General features: G+C 45.6%; 1 protein-coding gene across 1 annotated transcript in view; it reads left to right on the top strand.

Moving 5' to 3' along the window:
- The window catches only part of STAC (SH3 and cysteine rich domain), an 83,252-nt gene that overhangs the window by 33,455 nt on the left and 28,914 nt on the right, over nucleotides 1-20,883 (top strand). Inside the window, exon 2 of the mRNA XM_082192887.1 lies at nucleotides 1,219-1,495. Within this exon, the coding sequence (XP_082049013.1) occupies nucleotides 1,219-1,495 (277 nt within the window). The remainder of the gene's footprint in view (nucleotides 1-1,218; nucleotides 1,496-20,883) is intronic.

The raw sequence follows: 20,883 nt of genomic DNA, 5'->3' as shown, positions 1-20,883 counted from the left end.
TGTCTGAAACTGAGCTTATAGCATTAAATTAGTTTCTCGGGGCCTATTGCTGAGCCAGCAAGAGGGTTGTTATTTAGAAAAACAAGCACTTAGTTGTACTGCTTAGTTTCGCTCCTTGGTAGAAGAAGAATAATGTTTACCATTTAATTAACCTCATGTGGCATGGTGGGAATGGATGGCAAATCAATAATGAATGTCATTACAGTCACCTTGTGCAACTGCAATTCTGGTTTTCAAACGAGGGGGAATGATAATGAGTCTTGATTTCTGCAGGAGCACTTTCAGTGGTAGGCAGGTGATTAGTTATGAAGCTCAGCGCTCCCACTGGAGGAATGAAGAAAACTGGCTGCAAAACTCTCTGAGAAGATGAGCCAAGGGACTGGAAACACAAGATGGAGGACACTGTTTATTGGCTTGTCCTGTTATTTATTTTCATCTCAAAAATCCTTAAATTAAGAACTCAGTGGTGCTTGTGTGTTTAGGAAGGGAGTTAATGGGTGTGGGATGCAGTAAACAGCAATTTTGCATGTGACCAAAAGTCCCTAGGAATGTGTCTCTTCCCATACTTGTGAACACATGTGACACAGGAAGTTGTCTTAACTCAGTAAGACCATTGGTCCTTCTCTTACTCAGGATTGTCCACACTGCCTGGCAGCAGATCTCCAAGGTTTCAGTCAAGAGTCTCTCCTAGGAATCAAACCTGGGACCTTCTGCATACAAAGCAATGCTCTACTACTGAACTATGGCCTTTCCCCTGTGACTTCAGAGGTGGCCATCATTACCTGCTTGATGTCATTTTGTCACGGAGAAGCATGACAAAATGGTGCAGGTTCTATTTCTGGCTATGTGTGGCCTCTCCCACAATAGACAAAAAACCCAAATAATATAAAGAGCAAAGTCCAACAGGAAAATCATCCCATTGAAAAGAATGGGAACTGCACAAGAGGAGACAACTCCCATGGATTTCACTAAAACTTGCACAGGGAACTTCCCATTGGAGTCTGTCACTTAAATCATAGTAACCATTTCTAAATTGGCACATATGCAATGCATTGTTGGGGTAATGCAAAGCTGCTCATCAGTCTGGATTGTATTCAAATTCCAGTAACTGGAATTACGTTCATTGTATGCAACTAAGGTCAGCAAGAATTGCATGTCATTAGGAATCTGATCATACTATGAGCTTTGCTATTTGAACAATGTTTTGTCGCATTGCAGCTCCAGAAACTGAAACGATCGCTGTCTTTCAAGACCAAAAGTTTACGGAGTAAAAGTGCAGACAACTTTTTCCAGCGGACAAACAGTGACATGAAGTTGCAGGTAGATTTGCTATCAGAAATCAGCCCCAGAACTGGCCAGCTCTCAGCCTCTGAAAGTCAGACATCTACTCCAACCATAGTCCAACACCAACAGGAAAGCAACAAGACTCACGTTTTCCAGGAGCACATATTCAAAAAACCTACGTTCTGTGACATCTGCAACCACATGATTGTAGGTAAGAATGGTTTTGCTTCTTCCCAAGCACCTAATGTACAATGGTATTTTCCAGCATGTGATAAAGAAAACTTGGGCTGATTATTTGAATCTTTTAAAATGTGCATGCAAGACCTCTAGGCAAAATTTTGTCCAAAGGATCTATTTCCTTTTATGTATTTATCATGATACGTAGAAGGCTTTGTTGACCCTTGAGAATTCCAGAGCTCTGAATCTTATAAGTGTGCAGAATAATATAAATAGGAATCAAATAACTATGTAAGCCTTTCATTATAATATCACATCCAAGGCTTAAGCAGCAAATGCTATCAGTCTGAAATGATTGCAAGCCTTTGGACCCAATCAAGCAGTTTGCACCAATTAAGATGCCACTTGAAAGCTTAGGCCTGTAGACAATATTTATGCAGTTAAATTTTCAGACATATTCATGAAATTTAGAAATGAAATTCTAAAATCCTTCATAGCACTCAGATGCCTTGCTAGCCCACCCTTCTGTGACATCAGAGCATTCTAGACTAATAAGAGGTGTATTATTTATTTATTATGTATTTTACTTGTTAGACATCTCATAAACAAGTTCTTGAGCCATAGGCATGGTGGTTATGATATCTTTGCTGTACAGATCAGCTGTTCACCACTGGACGATTCTAATAGTTTCATACCCTAGTATGATGCCATAAAATATATTGTAATAATCTCCCCCTCACTGACATGGGAGTCCACTGGACTAGTTAATGCATCTGATCACTCAAAACCATCTTCTGACTAGATCATTGGCCAATTGTGACAAAGTAGAACCACTGTGGTCTTGCAAGGTGGGTGAGGAGCTGCATGTGACATTGGGTGGAGGTCATAATTGTATAGAGAAGGGGAATTATATAGGAATCATTATGTCATCTATGCACTGTGGTGTTTCTGCATGTTAGCCAGAGCTAACCAAACATTTCTCCTGATAAGCCTAATGATCTACAAATTCTGAGAATGTATTTCTATGGTCCTAGAACCTAAAGATTGTTAGAAACCATGCTTCTATAGGAAAGGAATAGTATATCATACGGCAAAGATTCATAGAGTTGTAATGATGTTGAAAGAGAGATGGAATCCAAGAAGTGGTATCTGGCAGGAAGCTGGAAGAGGAACGATAAATATACTCTTGAAGATAACTGATACAAGGTTTCATAAGCAGATACTTCCTTCAGCATATTTTAGAAGTTCTCACACTGATAGGATTCATGTAAGCAAATAAGTCTGTTTTCTGTACCAGTTAGGCAAAGATTGTTCTGTGATATAGTCTAACATAATGGTCTTTTACGCTAACTAGGGAGGCAAAACTTTGCTCAATATGATTTGTCTGCCAGTGGTAATGCGGAAATCCCAAATTGCCAACAATCTTATGCAGCACTTATTTCACCAAGCTGTTTGTCAGGTGTTTTTCATGTTGAGCAAATTAATATCAAGGGAATTCCAATCTTGGAGAGCATTGTAGACTTTCGAGAAACAAGAGTCCCCCCACAACCCCCCATTCCCAAATATATATTGGGAAATTTGTACTTTTAACATATTTTCTGTATATTTAAGTTAATTTCAGCAACAGTGGAAGCGCATTTGAGAGGAGAGTTTGAAATTTACAAAGATAAGAGGGCATACTTTTCCCCTATCCAAGTTTGAATAAAAAAAGTATAAAACATATTCTGAATTGAAGTGTGCAATTTAAAAACTTGCAAGAGCTTTGCAAGACAAGGATATTTTTCTTAGTATTCTTTTCAACCAAGATTCAGTGAATATCCAGAATATCCTTCTTACTCTTACCAATGTATAAATTTAGCTGATGTCTTTCTGACTGTTGTTGGATCATTACAACAGTTGTTGGATAAACTGAATGGCAACCGTGAGGCCTGGGGACAGAGGAGAGGATGCAACAAAATGCAGTGCTTTGATTAGTGCACTCTAAAAACCTTCAAACCCCCCTGGACCTTTATGTACATGTGTCTGGAGGCGTATTCAGCCCTTTCAAAATAAAACGCATGCACAAATATCATGGAAACTGGGGAAGATGTGGTGGAACAATAATGTTGTTGCAGAACCACCCCAAGCAAGCAGACAAACAGTAAAGTTGCACCAGTGGAAGCGAATGCTGGATATTTAACAATAAAGCACTTAAAAGGCTGCAAGTAAACTTCAATACGAAGATATAGGGCTGGATCTGAAGGCTACAGAAAGAGATGTATTACACACATGTACAACCATGATGTTTGTGTATCTGAAGAAGTGTGCATGCACACGAAAGCTCATACCTAGAACTAACTTAGTTGGTCTTTAAGGTGCTACTGGAAGGAATTTTTTTATTTTGACTATGGCAGACCAACACGGCTACCTATCTGTAACATGATGTTTGTGTAATTGTGTTTGTGCTTGCCAACAAAACATTCTAGATCCCTGAATCAATTCCACAAGTGCTTATCTTTCAAAAAGAGTGAAAGCTTTTTGTTCTGGATTCTGCGCAAGCTGTGTTTATTTAGGAATAAATTCTGGGTCTTCATGCTATTAAATTCTCCATGCAAAATAGGGTATCAACATATCACCTGGTTTAACCTCTTCTGACCCTGCAGATGTTGTTGGACTCCAACTTTTACAGTCCCCACCCAGCATGGCCAATGGCCAGAGACGATGAGAATTCCCCTTGAACATCTGGAGGGCCCTCCATACGTCATGTACTGACAAATATAATTGTGTGGAAAATGCAGTAGTGTAAGCCTACCCTTTGTTTCAGATGAAACTAAGAGTTTTCTTGGTTTTTCACCAGATATGTCCTTGCTGTCTAACCTATCCTAATAAGAGGCAGATACAATGAGAATGCTGTATTTAATATTTCCTGTACAAGATGTTGAGACTCTTGTTATGTACGGATTCAGGATACCACCGAGGCCTACAGATTATGCATGATGGTAACTGTCAGGGAACTGACATCAGAGGAAAGGGAGTTGGTAGGGCTCCCAGAGACTGGGAGAGAGTCAGCAGCCAAAGCAGGGACCAGCAGGGGGAGCGAGGGGTCTCTGGAGGAGGATCTCAGTAATGCTGAGAGAGACGCAGCAGCCCAGGCAGGAAACAGCAGGGGAGAGAAAGGGGTGAGAGACACTTCCAGCGAAAATAGCGGGGAGGTGTCAGAAGCAACTGCAGGGAGACCCATGCTTCGCCGGAAGCTGCCACGTCGTGAGTCCAGGAGACGCGTTTCCGTTAAGGAACTTCTTTGCTGGAAGCGCTTCCGCAGGCAGCCACTGTCAGACTCTACTAGTGACTAGAGCAGACATGTCTGAGGAGCTCTGTCACACACAGAGGTTTGTGGGGCCGCACAAACTCTGAAGGGGCACTATTTTAAGCACAAGCAGCTAATCATCCCCTGACAGCAGTCTGACAGTCTTTGTACGCTGCCTGTGCAGGAGAAAGCATCATGAGCAACCCAGCCGGAACCGGAGAGGCAGGGGTTGGAGCTGGTCCAAGCTTGGAAGAAAGGTATGAAGCTCTGGAGGTCCAACTTGCGCTGCAGACGGCGAGGCTCGAGGAGAGAAGGGCTCAGGATGCTGACAAAAAGGGGAGAACCACTCAGTTCCCCAGAAAGGTACCAGGATTGGTGCAGAAGTTTGGGGGGGACCCCAAGGATTACCATGCCTTTAGGACCGAGATGCAATATGCCCTGAATGTGCAGTTTGATGAGTTCCCTGATGAGGAATCGCGAGTTGCTTTCGTAATTGGGCATCTTGAGAAGGGGGCGCGGGACTGGGTTCGACCCCTGATGGCAACGCACAACGATATCCTAAAGGACACTATGAAGTTCTTTCGTGCAATGGATATCATGTTTTCCAGCGATATTGAGGAAGGGGTGGTGCGCAGACAGCTAATGGCTTGCAAGCAGGGAAGCAGATCTGTCCGTGAGTACTGGACTGAATTTACCATGCTGATTCACAGATTGGGGTGGGATTTATCGGCAGCACCCATTCAGATGCTATTTGAAGAAGGTCTTTCTTCAGCTGTGAAAGACGAGCTGGCCAGGAGCCCCAGGGCGGTGTCTATGGATCAGCTGACCAAATCTGCGCTGACCATTGGAGCGCGCCAGGAGGCAAGAGCCTTGGAGAGGCGGGAAGGGAGAGGGGAACGTTGGAAGGAGTTACACATTCCAGACATTCCTGAGCCAGCTTTCCCGCCGGCAGAGCCGATGGAAATCGGAACAGCCCGCGCGCGCGCAGTTTCAAAGCCCAGTGAGGGGGCGAAGAAGGAGGGAAAGGGAGCCCGGAAATGCTATCTCTGCCAACAGCCAGGCCACTTTGCCAGAGTCTGCCCCCAGAGGAAGGAATGGCAAGGGATGGTGGGAGCAGTTGAGGGGGGAGAGCAGGGAGAAACGGAGCAGGTAAAAGCCAACGCCTGGTTGCCACCGTCAGGGCACTGCAGCCAGGCCAAAGAGCAGTAAAAGTGCCCGTGCCAGAAGCTCCTCGACCTGCTCTAGTAATTGAAGTGTCGCTAGAGCTGCAAAATGGACACCCCCTAAAAATAAAGGCGCTGTTGGACTCAGGCAGCTCCTGCAATTTTATGAGCAAGGAGTTTGCTGCTGAACATCAGATACAGACTATCCCTTTAAGCAACCCCCTGCAGGTGACCACGATCGATGGCAGGGAACTGTTGGGAGGAGGAGTCAGCTTGCAGACCGTCCCAATGATAATGAGGGTGGCAAGGCACACAGAACTGATAGCGTTTAATGTGGCCACCTTGGGAGGCGCTCCCATTATTTTGGGAATGAGCTGGCTAGCCCTACATGATCCGCTGGTGGGCTGGCATCAAAGAGTGGTTTCCTTCGGTTCAGCACATTGCTTAGAACACTGCAGGGGGGAAAAGGGGTCAGCAGGGGCCCAAGCCACCCTGGCAGGGACTGAAGTAATGGGGAAGGGGAAGGTGCCACCACAGTATGCTGATCTCAGCGACGTGTTCAGCGAGAAGGAAGCTGACCAACTACCCCCGCATAGGCCCTTTGATTGCCAGATCAATTTACTCCCTGGAGCACAGCTTCCTGTAGGCAAGTTGTATGCCATGTCAGACAGGGAAATGCAGGAGTTGCGAGCGTTCATTGACAAGAACCTGAAGAGAGGCTTCATCAGAGAGTCCAAGGCAGCGGGGGGTAGCCCAGTGTTTTTTGTGGATAAAAAAAACACGGACAAGCCGAGACTTGTATGTGATTTTAGGCGGTTAAATGCAGTGACAGAGCCGGCGGCTTTTCCTATGCCCAGGATTGATGATATTTTGACCAGGGTGCGGAAAGGGAAGATTTTTACAAAACTGGACCTAAGGGGGGCGTACAACCTGATACGTATAAGGAAAGGGGATGAATGGAAGACCACCATGTTCACCCCTTTGGGGGCATTTGAATACCTCGTTATGCCTTTTGGATTACAAACAGGCTCCGCGTGTTTTCAAGCCTTCATGAACCACGTACTGGGGCCTTTGCTCTACAAGAATTGCGTGGCCTTCTTAGATGACGTGTTGGTGTATTCGGAGAATGAGGAGCAACATGTGAGAGACGTCAGAGAAGTGTTGAGCAGGCTGCAAGCCAACAGGCTGTGGGTGAAACTGGAGAAGTGTCAGTTTCATACCAAGGAGGTGGAATTCCTGGGGTACCGCTTGTCAGACAAGGGGTTGGCCATGGACCCCGGCAAGGTTCAAGCGGTGCTGGAATGGAAAACACCCAAAACCAAGAAGGATGTGCAGAGGTTCCTAGGGTTTGGAAACTTTTATCGTAAGTTCATCCGAAACTTCGCCCACCTGACGGCGCCCATCACGGACTGTCTCAGCAGTAAAAAGAAGTTTGTTTGGACGGGGGAGGCGGAGCGAGCGTTTGAGGAGCTGAAAAGGGCCTTCGCCTCTGATGAACAACTTCTACATGTGGATTTACAAAAAAAGCTGAGGGTCGAAACAGACGCTTCTGACAGAGCCATAGGGGCGGTGCTTCTTCTGCAGCCGGGGAAGGAGGGGTCAGAGTGGCGACCGTGTGCCTTCTTTTCGCGAAAGCTGAACAAATCTGAGAGGAACTACACGGTGTACGACCGGGAACTTCTTGCGATTCATGAGGCCTTCCGGAGATGGAGGCACCTGCTAATTGGTGCACAACAGAAGGTGCAAGTGTGCACGGACCATAAGAATCTAGAGTATTGGAGAACTGCGCGAGTGCTCAACCAACGGCAGTTGAGATGGGCCCAGGAGTTCTCCAAATTTAACTTTGAGATTTGTTACGTGCCAGGCCCAGAGAACGTTAGGGCGGACGCTCTCTCACGCAAACCTGAATATCTGGAGGGAGAGGGTGCACCCGAAGAGACCCATGTCATTCCCGAGGACCGCTGGGTGTGTGGGGCGGCATTGGTGGGGCAAAGGGAACTGGTAGAGGGAACGGTGCAGGATGAATACGCCCAGGACAAACTCAGGGGTCTCAGGAGGGAGGGAGACAAACCCGGGGGTTTTGAGGAGAGAAACGGGGCGTTGTACTACAAGGGAGCGTTATACATACCTGAAGGGGAATTGAGGGAAAAGGTACTCAAGCAACTGCACGATAGCCCCACAGCAGGGCATTTTGGGCAACACAAAACCATGTGGCTGGTTACCAGGGAATTCTGGTGGCCCAAGGTCAGGGAAGATGTGCGGGAGTATGTGAAAGGGTGTGACCAATGCCAACGAGCCAAGGGGGAGAGGCGGGCACCGGCAGGTTTATTAGAACCACTACCCACGCCGGAAAGGCCATGGGAGGCAGTGGCAATAGATTTCATGACTGATCTGCCCAGGTCCAAAGGGAAAACAGCCATCATGGTTGTGGTAGACCTGTTAACCAAGATGGCCCACTTTATAGCCTGCTCACATGCGGTCACAGCGGAAGAAACCGCTAAATTGTTTGTGGAAAATGTGTTTAGGCTGCATGGCGCCCCCTTGAGGGTGGTTTCTGACCGAGGGAAACAATTTACTTCCAGGTTCTGGAGGAAGCTCATGAGCTTATTGCATGTAGAGGTGAATTTCTCAACTGCCCGTCATCCAGAAACCAACGGGCAGGCGGAAAGAGCTAATGGTGTCCTCCAGCAATATTTGAGGTGTTATGTGAATGACAGAGAGAATGATTGGGTGGAGAAGCTGGCGTTGGCAGAATTTGCCTACAACAATGCAGAGAACGTGTCCACGGGGATGAGCCCCTTTTTGGCTAATCACGGGTGTCATCCCCGAGCCTTCCCAGGGGGGGAAGGGGAGAACTGGAGCGTTCCAGCCGCAGAACAGTTCGTTGAAGAAATGGAAGCGATCCATCGCCAGCTCCAACTTAATTTAAACAGGGCGAAGGAGGAATATAAGAGGCAGACAGACAAAACCAGAAGGGAAGGGGAAAGCATTAGGGTGGGGGACCAGGTGTGGCTGTCCACCCAAGGGTTACCATTCAAAGGAGGTTGTAAGAAGTTAAGACCCAAAAGGCTGGGCCCATTTGAAGTCACGCAGCAGGTCAACCCAGTGGCTTTCAGACTCCGGTTACCGAACCACATGAAGTTGCACCCAGTGTTCCACAGGTCGTTGCTGTCACCGTATAAAGGGGACAGAGAAGGGAGGGTCAATAGGGGACCAGCTATGGAGGAAAAAGAACACAGCTACCATGTAGCGGAGATTCTCGATTCCAGGTGGAAGGGAGATCAAGTAGAGTATTTGGTAATGTGGGAAGGGGAGCCGGAGTCGGAAAACACCTGGGTCAGGGCAGAGGATGTAGATGACGAGGTTTTGATAGAAACTTTTCATCAGAGATTCCCTCGTAAACCCCAGCCAGTGGCGAGGTTCCGGAGGGAATACTTCGCCACCACCGACGAAGAAGAAGAGTTGGAGGGGTTCTCTGATTCCGAGGTGGAGGAGGATTCAGCGAGTCGGAACGAAGACCGATGGAGGGAAATGTTCGAGACGTCTGAAGATGAAGAGGATTCTTTTCGGGGTTTTAGCTCCTCACCGCCCAGAGGAGAGAGTAGGGGCGGGGGAGAAGGGGGCCCTGGAGGGGAGGTGGATGTCAGGGAACTGACATCAGAGGAAAGGGAGTTGGTAGGGCTCCCAGAGACTGGGAGAGAGTCAGCAGCCAAAGCAGGGACCAGTAGGGGGAGCGAGGGGTCTCTGGAGGAGGATCTCAGTAATGCTGAGAGAGACGCAGCAGCCCAGGCAGGAAACAGCAGGGGAGAGAAAGGGGTGAGAGACACGTCCAGCGAAAATAGCGGGGAGGTGTCAGAAGCAACTGCAGGGAGACCCATGCTTCGCCGGAAGCTGCCACGTCGTGAGTCCAGGAGACGCGTTTCCGTTAAGGAGCTTCTTTGCTGGAAGCGTTTCCGCAGGCAGCCACTGTCAGACTCTACTAGTGACTAGAGCAGACATGTCTGAGGAGCTCTGTCACACACAGAGGTTTGTGGGGCCGCACAAACTCTGAAGGGGCACTATTTTAAGCACAAGCAGCTAATCATCCCCTGACAGTAACATTCCATGAAGCCGAGAAATATTGTAATTCCTCAGGCTGTTAGAATAGCTCAGTTAACAATAAGTATTCAGATTCAGATAGGTAGCCGTGTTGGTCTGACACAGTCAAAATATATTTTAAAAATAAAAAAATTGTCCAGTAGCACCTTAGAGACCAACTGAGTTTGTTCTTGGTATAAACTTTCATGTGCATGCACACTTCTTCAGATACACATATACAGTGGTGCCCCGCAAGATGAATGCCTCCAAAGACGGAAAACTCACTAGACGAAAGGGTTTTCTGTTTTGGAGATGCTTCGCAAAACGAATCTCCTATGGGCTTGCTTCGCAAGACCAAAATGTCTTGCGAGTTCCTGCGGGGTTTTTTTCCTTTCTCCCCCCTTTTTCAAAGCCGCTAAACCGCTTATCAGCTGATCCGATAAGCCGCTAATAGCGCTAATCCGCTAATCCGTCAATGGGCTTGCTTCGCAAGACGAAAAAACCACTAGACGAAGAGAATCACAGAACGGATTCTTTTCGTCTTGCGAGGCACCACTGTATTCAGTTTTTGCAAAGCAAAAAATTGAGAATCAGAGTATTTGCCGATGCAAGGCAGGTTCCAAAGCCCTGAATTTTTATGACCACTTGAGTCTTTTTCTCTTTTTTTTAGCTGAAACTAGTTCTGATTTATTATGTGATTTATTTGTCGGCTAATAATATAGAACTTGCAAGGAATGTAAAAGAGCAATGCTAATGATCATTCCCAACCACCTAGCCTACCTTGTCCAACATTATATCCAGTCTGGTTTGGTTTAGTTTAGTCATATTTTTCCATTCACCCTTGAGATAACATGTTAATGTATTTTCGGGCTGGTGAGGTAGGCAGGAGTCGAGATTCTGCAGGAAGATACAATTTAAGAGCCAGTCTGGGCTGAAACTGCAAAGCCAGCACATCAAAACATCAGGCTGTTACTTTGATGTGCTTCAGCCCCTTTTCTTTCCTTTCTCTGCAGTGTTTTCATGTACAGACAGTTTTCCGCTGAAGAAAACAAGTGCTGAAAAAAATATACCCGTTTTTAAAAAACACACAAAACAAACCCATGCTATTCCTGAAGTCCATTTCCTGTAGTGACTCGAATGGAAAAAATCTTCACTTTCCACACATTCTTTGCATACTGCGCCTCATAATTTGTGTCAAATCCCTAAAAACATTCCCTCCAATTTATTGTTAGGTTTTGGTGCACATCCGTCTACCCAGAACTGGTTAGAGCAGCAGAATCAGGAAGGAACTCAAAAGCAAGATTGCATAATATATCTTGTTGCTTCGGTGAATGTTCTCTTGACACCCCTTAGCTGGAAGAGCAATCATTCACTTTATGTTTTGCAATGTAATCAATTGCAATTTCATTTCACTTTTATGCAATATAAATTAGATTCCCTCCCCTCAAAATACAACCATCATTGAAAACTATCAGAGAAACATAAACCATTTTTCTCATGAAGACTGCAGGAGCCCTTAAGTATGAATATTTATCTGTGTTTTGAACTTGAACTCTATTCCTAATCCTTCTTCCCGTGCATTAACTGTTTCACGGATGACCACATAGGCATCCTTGCACACAATCACAGGGCGTCACTGAAGTTTGAGAGCCCAGACTTACTGTGTATCCCCAGCCCACCTTTGTAATCAGCCAAAAGCACTTCAATCAGTTAACTTAACTTAGTACTTGACTCAGCATTGCATCCCCGAACTTTGAACAGAATAGGTGCTAACTCTACCTTGATGCAGGTGTTCTACTTTTGTCATCTAGTGCAGGGGTCAGCAAACCTTTTCAACAGGGGGCCGGTCCACTGTCCCTCAGACCTTGTGGGGGGCCAGACTATATTTCAACCAAGTATTAAAATACAGTGGTCTGTTAAACATTAAAAGCTTCCCTATACAGGGCTGCCTTCAAATGTCTTCTAAAAATCTGGTAGTTGTTTTTCTCTTTGACATCTGGTGGGAGGGCATTCCACAGGGCGGGTGCCACTACCAAGAAGACCCTCTGTCTGGTTCCCTGTAACCTCACTTCTCGCAATGAGGGAACCGGCAGAAGGCCCTCGGCGCTGGATCGTTTAGGGCTTTTAAAGGTCAGCACCAACACTTTGAATTGTGCTTGGAAACGTACTGGGAGCCAGTGTAGGTCTTTCAAGACCGGTGTTATGTGGTCTCGGCAGACGCTCCCAGTCACCAATCTAGCTGCCGCATTCTGGATTAGTTGTACTCATTCTATTCACTGTACATTCTACTCATGTAAAAACACACTGATTCCCGGACCATCCACTGGCTGGATTTAGAAGGCGATTGGGCTTGATCTGGCCCCCGGGCCGTAGGTTGCCTACCCATGATCTAGTGTAACCCCCTGCAATGCTTGAAATGTGCAAATGCTACTCTAAGTTTCTCTCCCTGTTTGCTGTCCTATCCCTTTTAGATCCACATACATTGATACAGCTCATGAAGAGTTTTTTGGATTTGATATCCTGCCTTTCACTCCCTTTAAGGAGTCTCAAAGCGGCTAACATTCTCCTTTCCCTTCCTCCCCCACAACAAACACTCTGTGAAGTGAGTGGGGCTGAGAGACTTCAAAGAAGTGTGACTGGCCCAAGGTCACCCAGCAGCTGCATGTGGAGGAGCGGAGACGCGAACCCGGTTCCCCAGATTATGAGACTACCGCTCTTAACCACTACACCACACTGGCTCTCTTGCCACCTTTGGCACTTTTTCTGCACTCTCATATTGTGTTTGTTCGTGTGTGTGTGGGCAATCGCTCACAGGAGCCATCTTCTTGACGTCTTTAGTTACATGCAAGATAACAGTACACCTACAGTTTCAGATGTGGGACAACTCTTGTGGGCTGGCTAGAAAGTCTTCTACAGCTGAGACAAGTGAGCTAAGCTACGCTGAAACTGATGGAGAGCAACATAGGTTAATTGTGGGAAACTATTAGCATTTTTTGTTTCTGCTGCTTTATTCTTTTTTTTTTTAAGTCTCCAGAGAAGATAGCTCACTCCTAATGCTTCCTTTTTTAATGCTGTTTCCAAAGAAAGATCTGTCCCTGGGAAATAAGTTCTAATTTTAAGCTTGTTTTTAGCATGCCTACATGCAAGAACACATTGAGTTGTTTCGACTGGGGATTTTATTTTTTTAATCCATCAGGACCTAGAAGACACATTCTGGATGATAACTAATGATCACAGAATGAGAGAAAAAAAAACACAAATATGTTAGTTTTGGGAAATTTAATTTATAGGGTCAACTCCTTAGCTCTCCCAAAATACCATGTCCCAGAAATTCCACCATTCAGAGGGACTGTGAGTTTAAAAAGACATGGTGATCATCCTGGGTGGGTTGTTTTTTTTAAAACCCATGATGTTATTGACTGTAGGCTCTGGCAGGCATCGCCATTTTCAGTAGACCCCAACTGACATCACCATTAGCCATGAACCCAAGAATCCACCTGGAAAAGCCAAGTGGGGACACCAGACCTATCATTACATTTTGCAATTCAGTGAAATGTGTTGTGTCGCTGTAGACCTGCCTATAATTCTTTATTCTTGTTGCAATTGTTTAAATTGTTGAGAGGACTCCAAATCCAATTCTGTGTGTGAATACACACATTTACCTACTCTCTCCCTACAATAAATTTCTCTTAGGCTTGCTGTAAAAGCTTATGCTGCAATGAATCTGTTACTCTTTTTAGTTTGCTAAATTGCTCTTGCTGTTTTTGCAAAAAGCAGCCTAGCACACAACTTCTCCTGTGAGATGTCAGACTTCTGAGGCACTTGTATACTTTCTTATTGTTAAATGAATGTGGCTGCACATTTAGAACTAGCTCAAATGATATTATTGAAAGAGCACGAGCTTTATTGATTTTCTCCATACAATTTTCTCCATACCTTGGGCGATTTTGTTCTTCGCTGCCTTAGTGGCACAATAGACTGTCCGTTCCTTGTAAATTTTTACAGCTTGCTTTAAAATCTCCTGCTACAGCTGCCTTATGAGTCTTCCTCTCTTCCTTCCCTGCTGGATTAACAAAACTGCAGCATGGAATTTGTGCTTCCTGCAACATCACCAGCTAACTTATCTGAAGCCTGCTGTCTGAATCATACTGCTCTTCCCTACTGTCTAAAAATCCCAAAAGATTCACCTTCAACTGTTGCATCCAATTTAATGGCTATGGAACTCCACTTGAAATTCTGGCACTGAAAATTTCTACTGCTAATCTCACAGAGCAAGCAGATTTTCTGCCTTTTATGTCTTTCAAGCGAAGTACCCACAAATAGATGAAGCTCAAGGATGGCAGAAACAGGCCATATGTAGTATCATACAACAGCTATTAACTGACCAATTATTAACAGATTATTATTATTTTTACCCCCAGTGCTTTGGGGAGTAAAAAAATGAGGTGACAGTATTCCTCTGTTGGTAAAAGATTCATAGGTTGCCAACACAGTGGCTGCCATAGACAGCAAAAAAGAAGAAGAGGTGAAGTGGTCTGAATGAGTGATTGCTGTCACACACAAAAACCTGTCTCCTATTGTTAGTTTGATTCAAGGAACCAGAAGCAAAGGAAAATAACCATTAGTGATGCTTCATAAGCTATACACACAGCAGATGTGTGTCCAGAATGCAGCAGCTAGACTGGTGACTGGGAGCGGCCGCCAAGACCATATAACACCGGTCTTGAAAGACCTACACTGGCTCCCAGTACGTTTCCGAGCACAATTCAAATGTTGTTGCTGACCTTTAAAGCCCTAAACGACCTCGGTCCAGTATACCTGAAGGAGCGTCTCCATCCCCATCATTCTGCCCGGACACTGAGGTCCAGCTCCGAGGGCCTTCTGGCGGTTCCCTCCTTGCGAGAAGCCAAGTTACAGGGAACCAGGCAGAGTGCCTTTTCGGTAGTGGCACCCGCCCTGTGGAACGCGCTCTCACCTGATGTCAAAGAGAAAAACAACTGCCAGATTCTTAGAAGACATCTGAAGGCAGCCCTGTTTAATGTTTGATCATGATCAAAAGCTGAAGGCAGCTTTTCATGTTTAAATAGGTTATTGTATTTTAATATTCCGTTCGAAGCCGCCCAGAGTGGCTGGGGAAACCCAGCCAGATGGATGGGGTATAAATAATAATAATTGTTATTATCATAGCACATACTCAGTTGGTGGAATTCATTGCCGTAAGAGGCAGCGATGGCCGCAAGCTTAGATGGCTTTGAGAGAGAGAGGTCTAAGGAAGTCTGTGACTGCTAGTCATAATGGCTGCTTGCTTCATCCAGGCAATGAGGAACAGCTGTGGGAGAAGACTGCTGCCTTCATGTCCCGTGCAAAGTTGGCTCAGCTTTTTAGGCAGGGTGAGGCCACTGCCTCAGGCGGGAGGAGCCACCCAAACGGCATGCCTGCGGGTGCCCTGCCTGCCACCCTGTCTCCGCCGGCAGCAAAGAAGCAATGCCACCAGCAGCACCATTTTGGGGCAACTCAGACCCCCTGCCTGATACTCTGCTAGCAGCAACTTATGGAAATATATTCTGAAGGCACTCGCTGAATGCTGCAATCTGTCTTGAATCCGAAGGCTGGCAAGGAGTGAAACTATATATATAGCGGCTAGCGTTGGTGCTCTGCTTTCCCTCAGGGGAAACGGCACTAATTTGTGGGCGTGTTTTGAACAATGAAAGCCAGTTTGACCCTCTTATTAGCAAGGCCGTTCTCTACTTATGTGTGCAACGTCTATAGTATTTAAAATACATTAATACTAAATGATCATGATCACACAGAGGTAATACTTGGGTATAGGTGGACCAAACCTAAAAGCAATAGTTTTCTCTAGCACTCAAGAGAGGAAGCCAGAGCAGCAATTCAGATGCTGGAATTCCATACTGTATAGCTTTGCCTTCAGGTCTAAGGACACTGTCTTGTGTTTGCAGATGGCTGAACTGATATGACTTCTGCTTTGGGTTGTAAGGGCATTGCATGCTTGAGTCCCTGGACTGGCCCTTCCAGCTGTGCTTTATGTTTGCCTTAGAGGGAATTCCACTGACAGGGATTGCAGGCTGAAAACCATCAGACTCTTTCTCTAGAGGCTAGAGAAGGTAGCTGACAGAGGGCTACCAGCTGGTGGGCGCTGTAGTTCAAAACACCTGGAAGGTCTCAGTTTGGGAAAAACTGCCCTAAGTCATTACAAATAAAAGGTGTGTCAGAAGTGTTTGCTAGGCACAACGTCATGAATATTTATAGCTGAATTTGTGTGCTGTGTCTTGGCCTTCTTGTTACATACATTTTGACTGTGTAAAATTTCATCCCTTGTGGAAATTCAGGGACAGTTATGAAGCAGGCACAAATATCAGCTTCTTGATGAGTCTCTTTTAAGTTTTTACTCTCAGGATTAAGATATATAATTGCTCCTAAATGCCTGTTAACACGCACACAAGCACAGCTGCATGACCGCACAGACATACAGAAGCAAGTGCAGACCACTAATTTTTAACCTAAAAACATTTTAATTAAAAATTGGATGGGACGTATGATATGCAGGCTGGAAGAAGTTTCTTTATTAAATCAAATAAATAAAAAGTACTCCATGATATAGCCAGTAAAACTTCATTATCCAAATTTCAATTAACCTAAATGCTATGCTAATTTTTTTGCAAAGAGCATTCCAGAAAGTCTCAGAATTGGATTAGAAAGGATCCGAGAGTTAAGGCTTGGGGCACATTGAGATTTCTGCTTTGCCTGCTCTCCTTTGACATCATAGAGACGATCTTGCCAAGAGCTGGATGTCAGTGTGAAGAGAATCATCTCCAGGACCAAAACAAGTTGTCACATTTATTAATGAGTCACTGTTTGCTGTGGCCTCTCACACAATTTTAGGAACACCTCCAAAACATCCAGCCTCATGATGAATTTTTAAGCCTTCCATTACAGTATGGGGAGGGGGGGCTTCTTTCACAGCAGACACACACAAAAAAATACCCATCCCTGTCTAACTATGTGCATTGAACCATTACAGTGGTGCCTTGCAAGACGAAATCAATCCGTTCCGCAAGTCTCTTCGTCTTGTGGTTTTCTCGTCTTGCGAAGCATGGCTATTAGCGGCTTAGCGGCTTCTTTCACAGCAGACACACACACAAAAATACCCATCCCTGTCTAACTATGTGCATTGAACCATTACAGTGGTGCCTCGCAAGACGAAATCAATCCGTTCCGCAAGTCTCTTCGTCTTGTGGTTTTCTCGTCTTGCGAAGCATAGCTATTAGCGGCTTAGCGGCTCTTAGCGGCTTAGCGGCTATTAACGGCTTAGCGGCTTTTAGAAAAAGGAATCAAAGTCGCAAGAACTCGCAAGACGTTTCGTCTTGCGAAGCAAGCCCATGGGGAAATTCGTCTTGCAGAACGACTCAAAAAACGCAAAACCCTTTCGCCTAGCGAGTTTTTCGTCTTGCGAGGCATTTGTCTTGCGGGGCACCACTGTATTTGGCTGGCGAACTACATTGCAAAATTCAGAAGAGTGTGAATTTTGAAAGATGGCTTTGATTTGGTTCAATGAATCATTTTGAATGGTGCGAATTAGGTAAATTCGCCTTTAAATGTGAACGGAGTTGAATTTCTCCCTGACTCTACTTGTGATCCTTCTATTCACATTTATTCAGAAAGAAGCCTCACTGAGTTGTATCTGAGTAAGGTATCAGAGTGGACCCATTATAATTAGTAGACCTAAGCTAGTGATGTCCATTAATGTCAATCAATCTTCTGTGAGTATGATTAACAATGAATACAACCCACTGTGTTCAGTGGGGTTTACACTTGAGCAACTGTGCATTAGAAAGTTCTTAGATGTGGATCATTGTCTTTAGAAGTCTCATCATCTTCAAAACATGCACCACTTACATTCTTGTAGTGCTTCAATCTGATGAAAGACATTCCATAAATTAAGTCAGGTCACATTTGTACTTATGTAAAATACAAAATAATTGCTTAAAGGTAAAGGGACTCCTGACCGTTAGGTTCAGTCGTGGACGACTCTGGGGTTGTGGCGCTCATCTCGCTTTACTGGCTGAGGGAGCTGGCGTATGTGGCCAGCATGACTAAGCCGCTTCTGGCGAACCAGAGCAGCGCACGGAAATGCTGTTTACTTACATCTAACCAAAACAAAAGTGCCATTGCTAAGTACCTTGAAAAAATAGGTTGCTTCTCTGGATCCCATTGTGTAGATCAGAATGCCTGTCTTCAGGTCTATACTGGCCCCTGATTGTAGAACAAGCTGTAGGTGGGATGGTAAAGATCAGAAAATGGAACATAAACTGTAATCTGTACTACAATACAGAAGAAGAAATGATAGCAAAATGTAAACTATAGTATTCAAGGGGATTACCCCCCCCCCCCCAAATTTGGGGAAGCCAGGCAGACATGTGGCAAAGGCTGATCTCAGGCTACGTGGCTCGTGCTTCGGCCTGCACAGTTGGATAGGACAAAACTTCAATGTTTAAAGGAAACTCCATTTTAATGTACAAAGCCTGCCTTTGCGCCCCACGGTGCATGTGTGATGACAAGCCTCTCTCTGAAGCTGTTACGAACATATCCTCTGGTAACAAACGGCAATAACTAACAGAAATATAAAGAGGTCTGTGCATTTAGAATTCAGCCTGCCAAGGTCCTTGCAGCTTACTTCTTAAAACGGATCTCTAGTCCCAAAAGGAAAAGGATGGTTCTGGTTTTGGAAGAAAGATGAGTGCGCACAGGTCTGTAGTGCTGCAGACACAGAGAGCGCAGATGGGTGTTCCTCCCTGAAAGCAGTAAACACACAGCATCCTTTTGTTCCGTAATAAATTGCTGCTGCATTTGTGGTTATACATGTTTGAGTTAGGAGAATAAAAAAGGATTGGCTTCTATCCGTGATATCATGAACCTGTCATCTCACCCCAATCTCCAAAAAAGTTGGCTATCCCACCCCCCCACCCCCGGGCCTGAGTCATAAACACACTTACAAACATAGATGTGGCATTTAAAAACAATACTAAAATAAATGGTGGATAGGCTGCATGACTCACAAGGGGAAGGCATGGGGCTGATTCAGCATTTGATTACCTACTGTGCTCATTACAAGTTGAAACTCCAGGGTTGGGGAGCACATACAGCAATCAATGAACCCTCAGAAAACTTTTTCTGACCTTCGTCCACTCAATGGTTGTGGGAGGACAAGGGTTGCAGCAGGCCCAGCTTGGGCAAAAAAAAATGAGAGGCACAAATACAAGATGGGTGACACCTGGCTTGAGAGCAGTACATGTGAAAAGGATCTAGGAGTCTTGGTTGACCACAAACTTGACATGAGCCAACAGTGTGACGCGGCAGTTAAAAAAGCCAATGCAATTCTGGGCTGCATCAATAGGAGTATAGCATCTAGATCAAGGGAAGTAATGGTGCCACTGTATTCTGCTCTGGTCAGACCTCACCTGGAGTACTGTGTCCAGTTCTGGGCACCACAGTTCAAGAAGGACACTGACAAACTGGAACGTGTCCAGAGGAGGGCAACCAAAATGGTCAAAGGCCTGGAAACGATGCCTTATGAGGAACGGCTAAGGGAGCTGGGCATGTTTAGCATGGAGAAGAGGAGGTTAAGGGGTGATATGATAGCCATGTTCAAATATATAAAAGGATGTCACATAGAGGAGGGAGAAAGGTTGTTTTCTGCTGCTCCAGAGAAGCGGACACGGAACAATGGATCCAAACTACAAGAAAGAAGATTCCACCTAAACATTAGGAAGACCTTCCTGACAGTAAGAGCTGTTCGACAGTGGAATTTGCTGCCAAGGAGTGTGGTGGAGTCTCCTACTTTGGAGGTCTTTAAGCAGAGGCTTGACAACCATATGTCAGGAGTGCTCTGATGGTGTTTCCTGCTTGTCAGGGGGTTGGACTCGATGGCCCTTGTGGTCTCTTCCAACTCTATGATTCTATGATTCTATGACACACATGCATTCCTTTGAATGTATAACTGTACACGTAGAGTGCTCCCTCCATTCAGAAAAAGCAGAGTTTTGGTCGTGCAGGAAAAAGCCTGGTGCTCCTAGCAGGGCTGCAAATGAATCCGCAGAGTTCAGAAGTGAAGACAGCATTTGCCATCCTGTTTCCACCTCCTCTGTGCTTCAGTGAAGGTGTAAAAGGGGGTGGAGAAAGCTCTTGAAACTATGCCTCAGCCGTCATCCAGAGTTCCTTTTGTTACCTCTCCCTTCTTTTATGACAGCGGTTCTCAACCTGTTGGTCCCCAGATGTTGTTGGACTACAACTCCCATCATCCCTGAGCTCTGGCCTTGCTAGCTAGGGTGATGGGAGTTGTAGTCCAACAACATCTGGGGACCCACAGGTTGAGAAAGGCTGCTTTACGACATGGGTAGGCTACCTAAGGCCCGGGGGCCAGATGCGGCCAAATCGCCTTCTCAATCCGGCCCGCGGACGGTCCGGGAATCAGCGTGTTTTTACATGAGTAGAATGTGTCCTTTTATTTAAAACGCATCTCTGGGTTATTTGTGGGGCATAGGAATCCGTTCATTTCCCCCCCCTTCAAAATATAGTCTAGCCCCCCCCCACAAGGTCTGAGGGCAGTGGACCGGCCCCCTGCTGAAAAAGTTTGCTGACCCCTGCTTTACGTTCATGTACTCACACCTCTGGTGACCAGCACACAGCAAACATACCAGAAGCACTTCTCATGTACACACCTCAGAGTTAGTGGCACTGAACTCCACAAAGCATGGAGGGGAGACTTGGGTTTCCAACTGTTAGGGGACAGGCAGAGGACACAAGGCAATCATGACTGCCCACAGTTCCCTCATACCAGCTTGCTGTGCCTCTTATCAGTTTGGAGGATCATAGAAT

The sequence above is a fragment of the Podarcis vaucheri genome (assembly GCF_965113315.1).
Source record: "Podarcis vaucheri genome assembly, chromosome: 12".
NCBI lineage: Eukaryota > Metazoa > Chordata > Lepidosauria > Squamata > Lacertidae > Podarcis > Podarcis vaucheri.
This window is presented reverse-complemented; position numbering and strand designations above follow the sequence as displayed.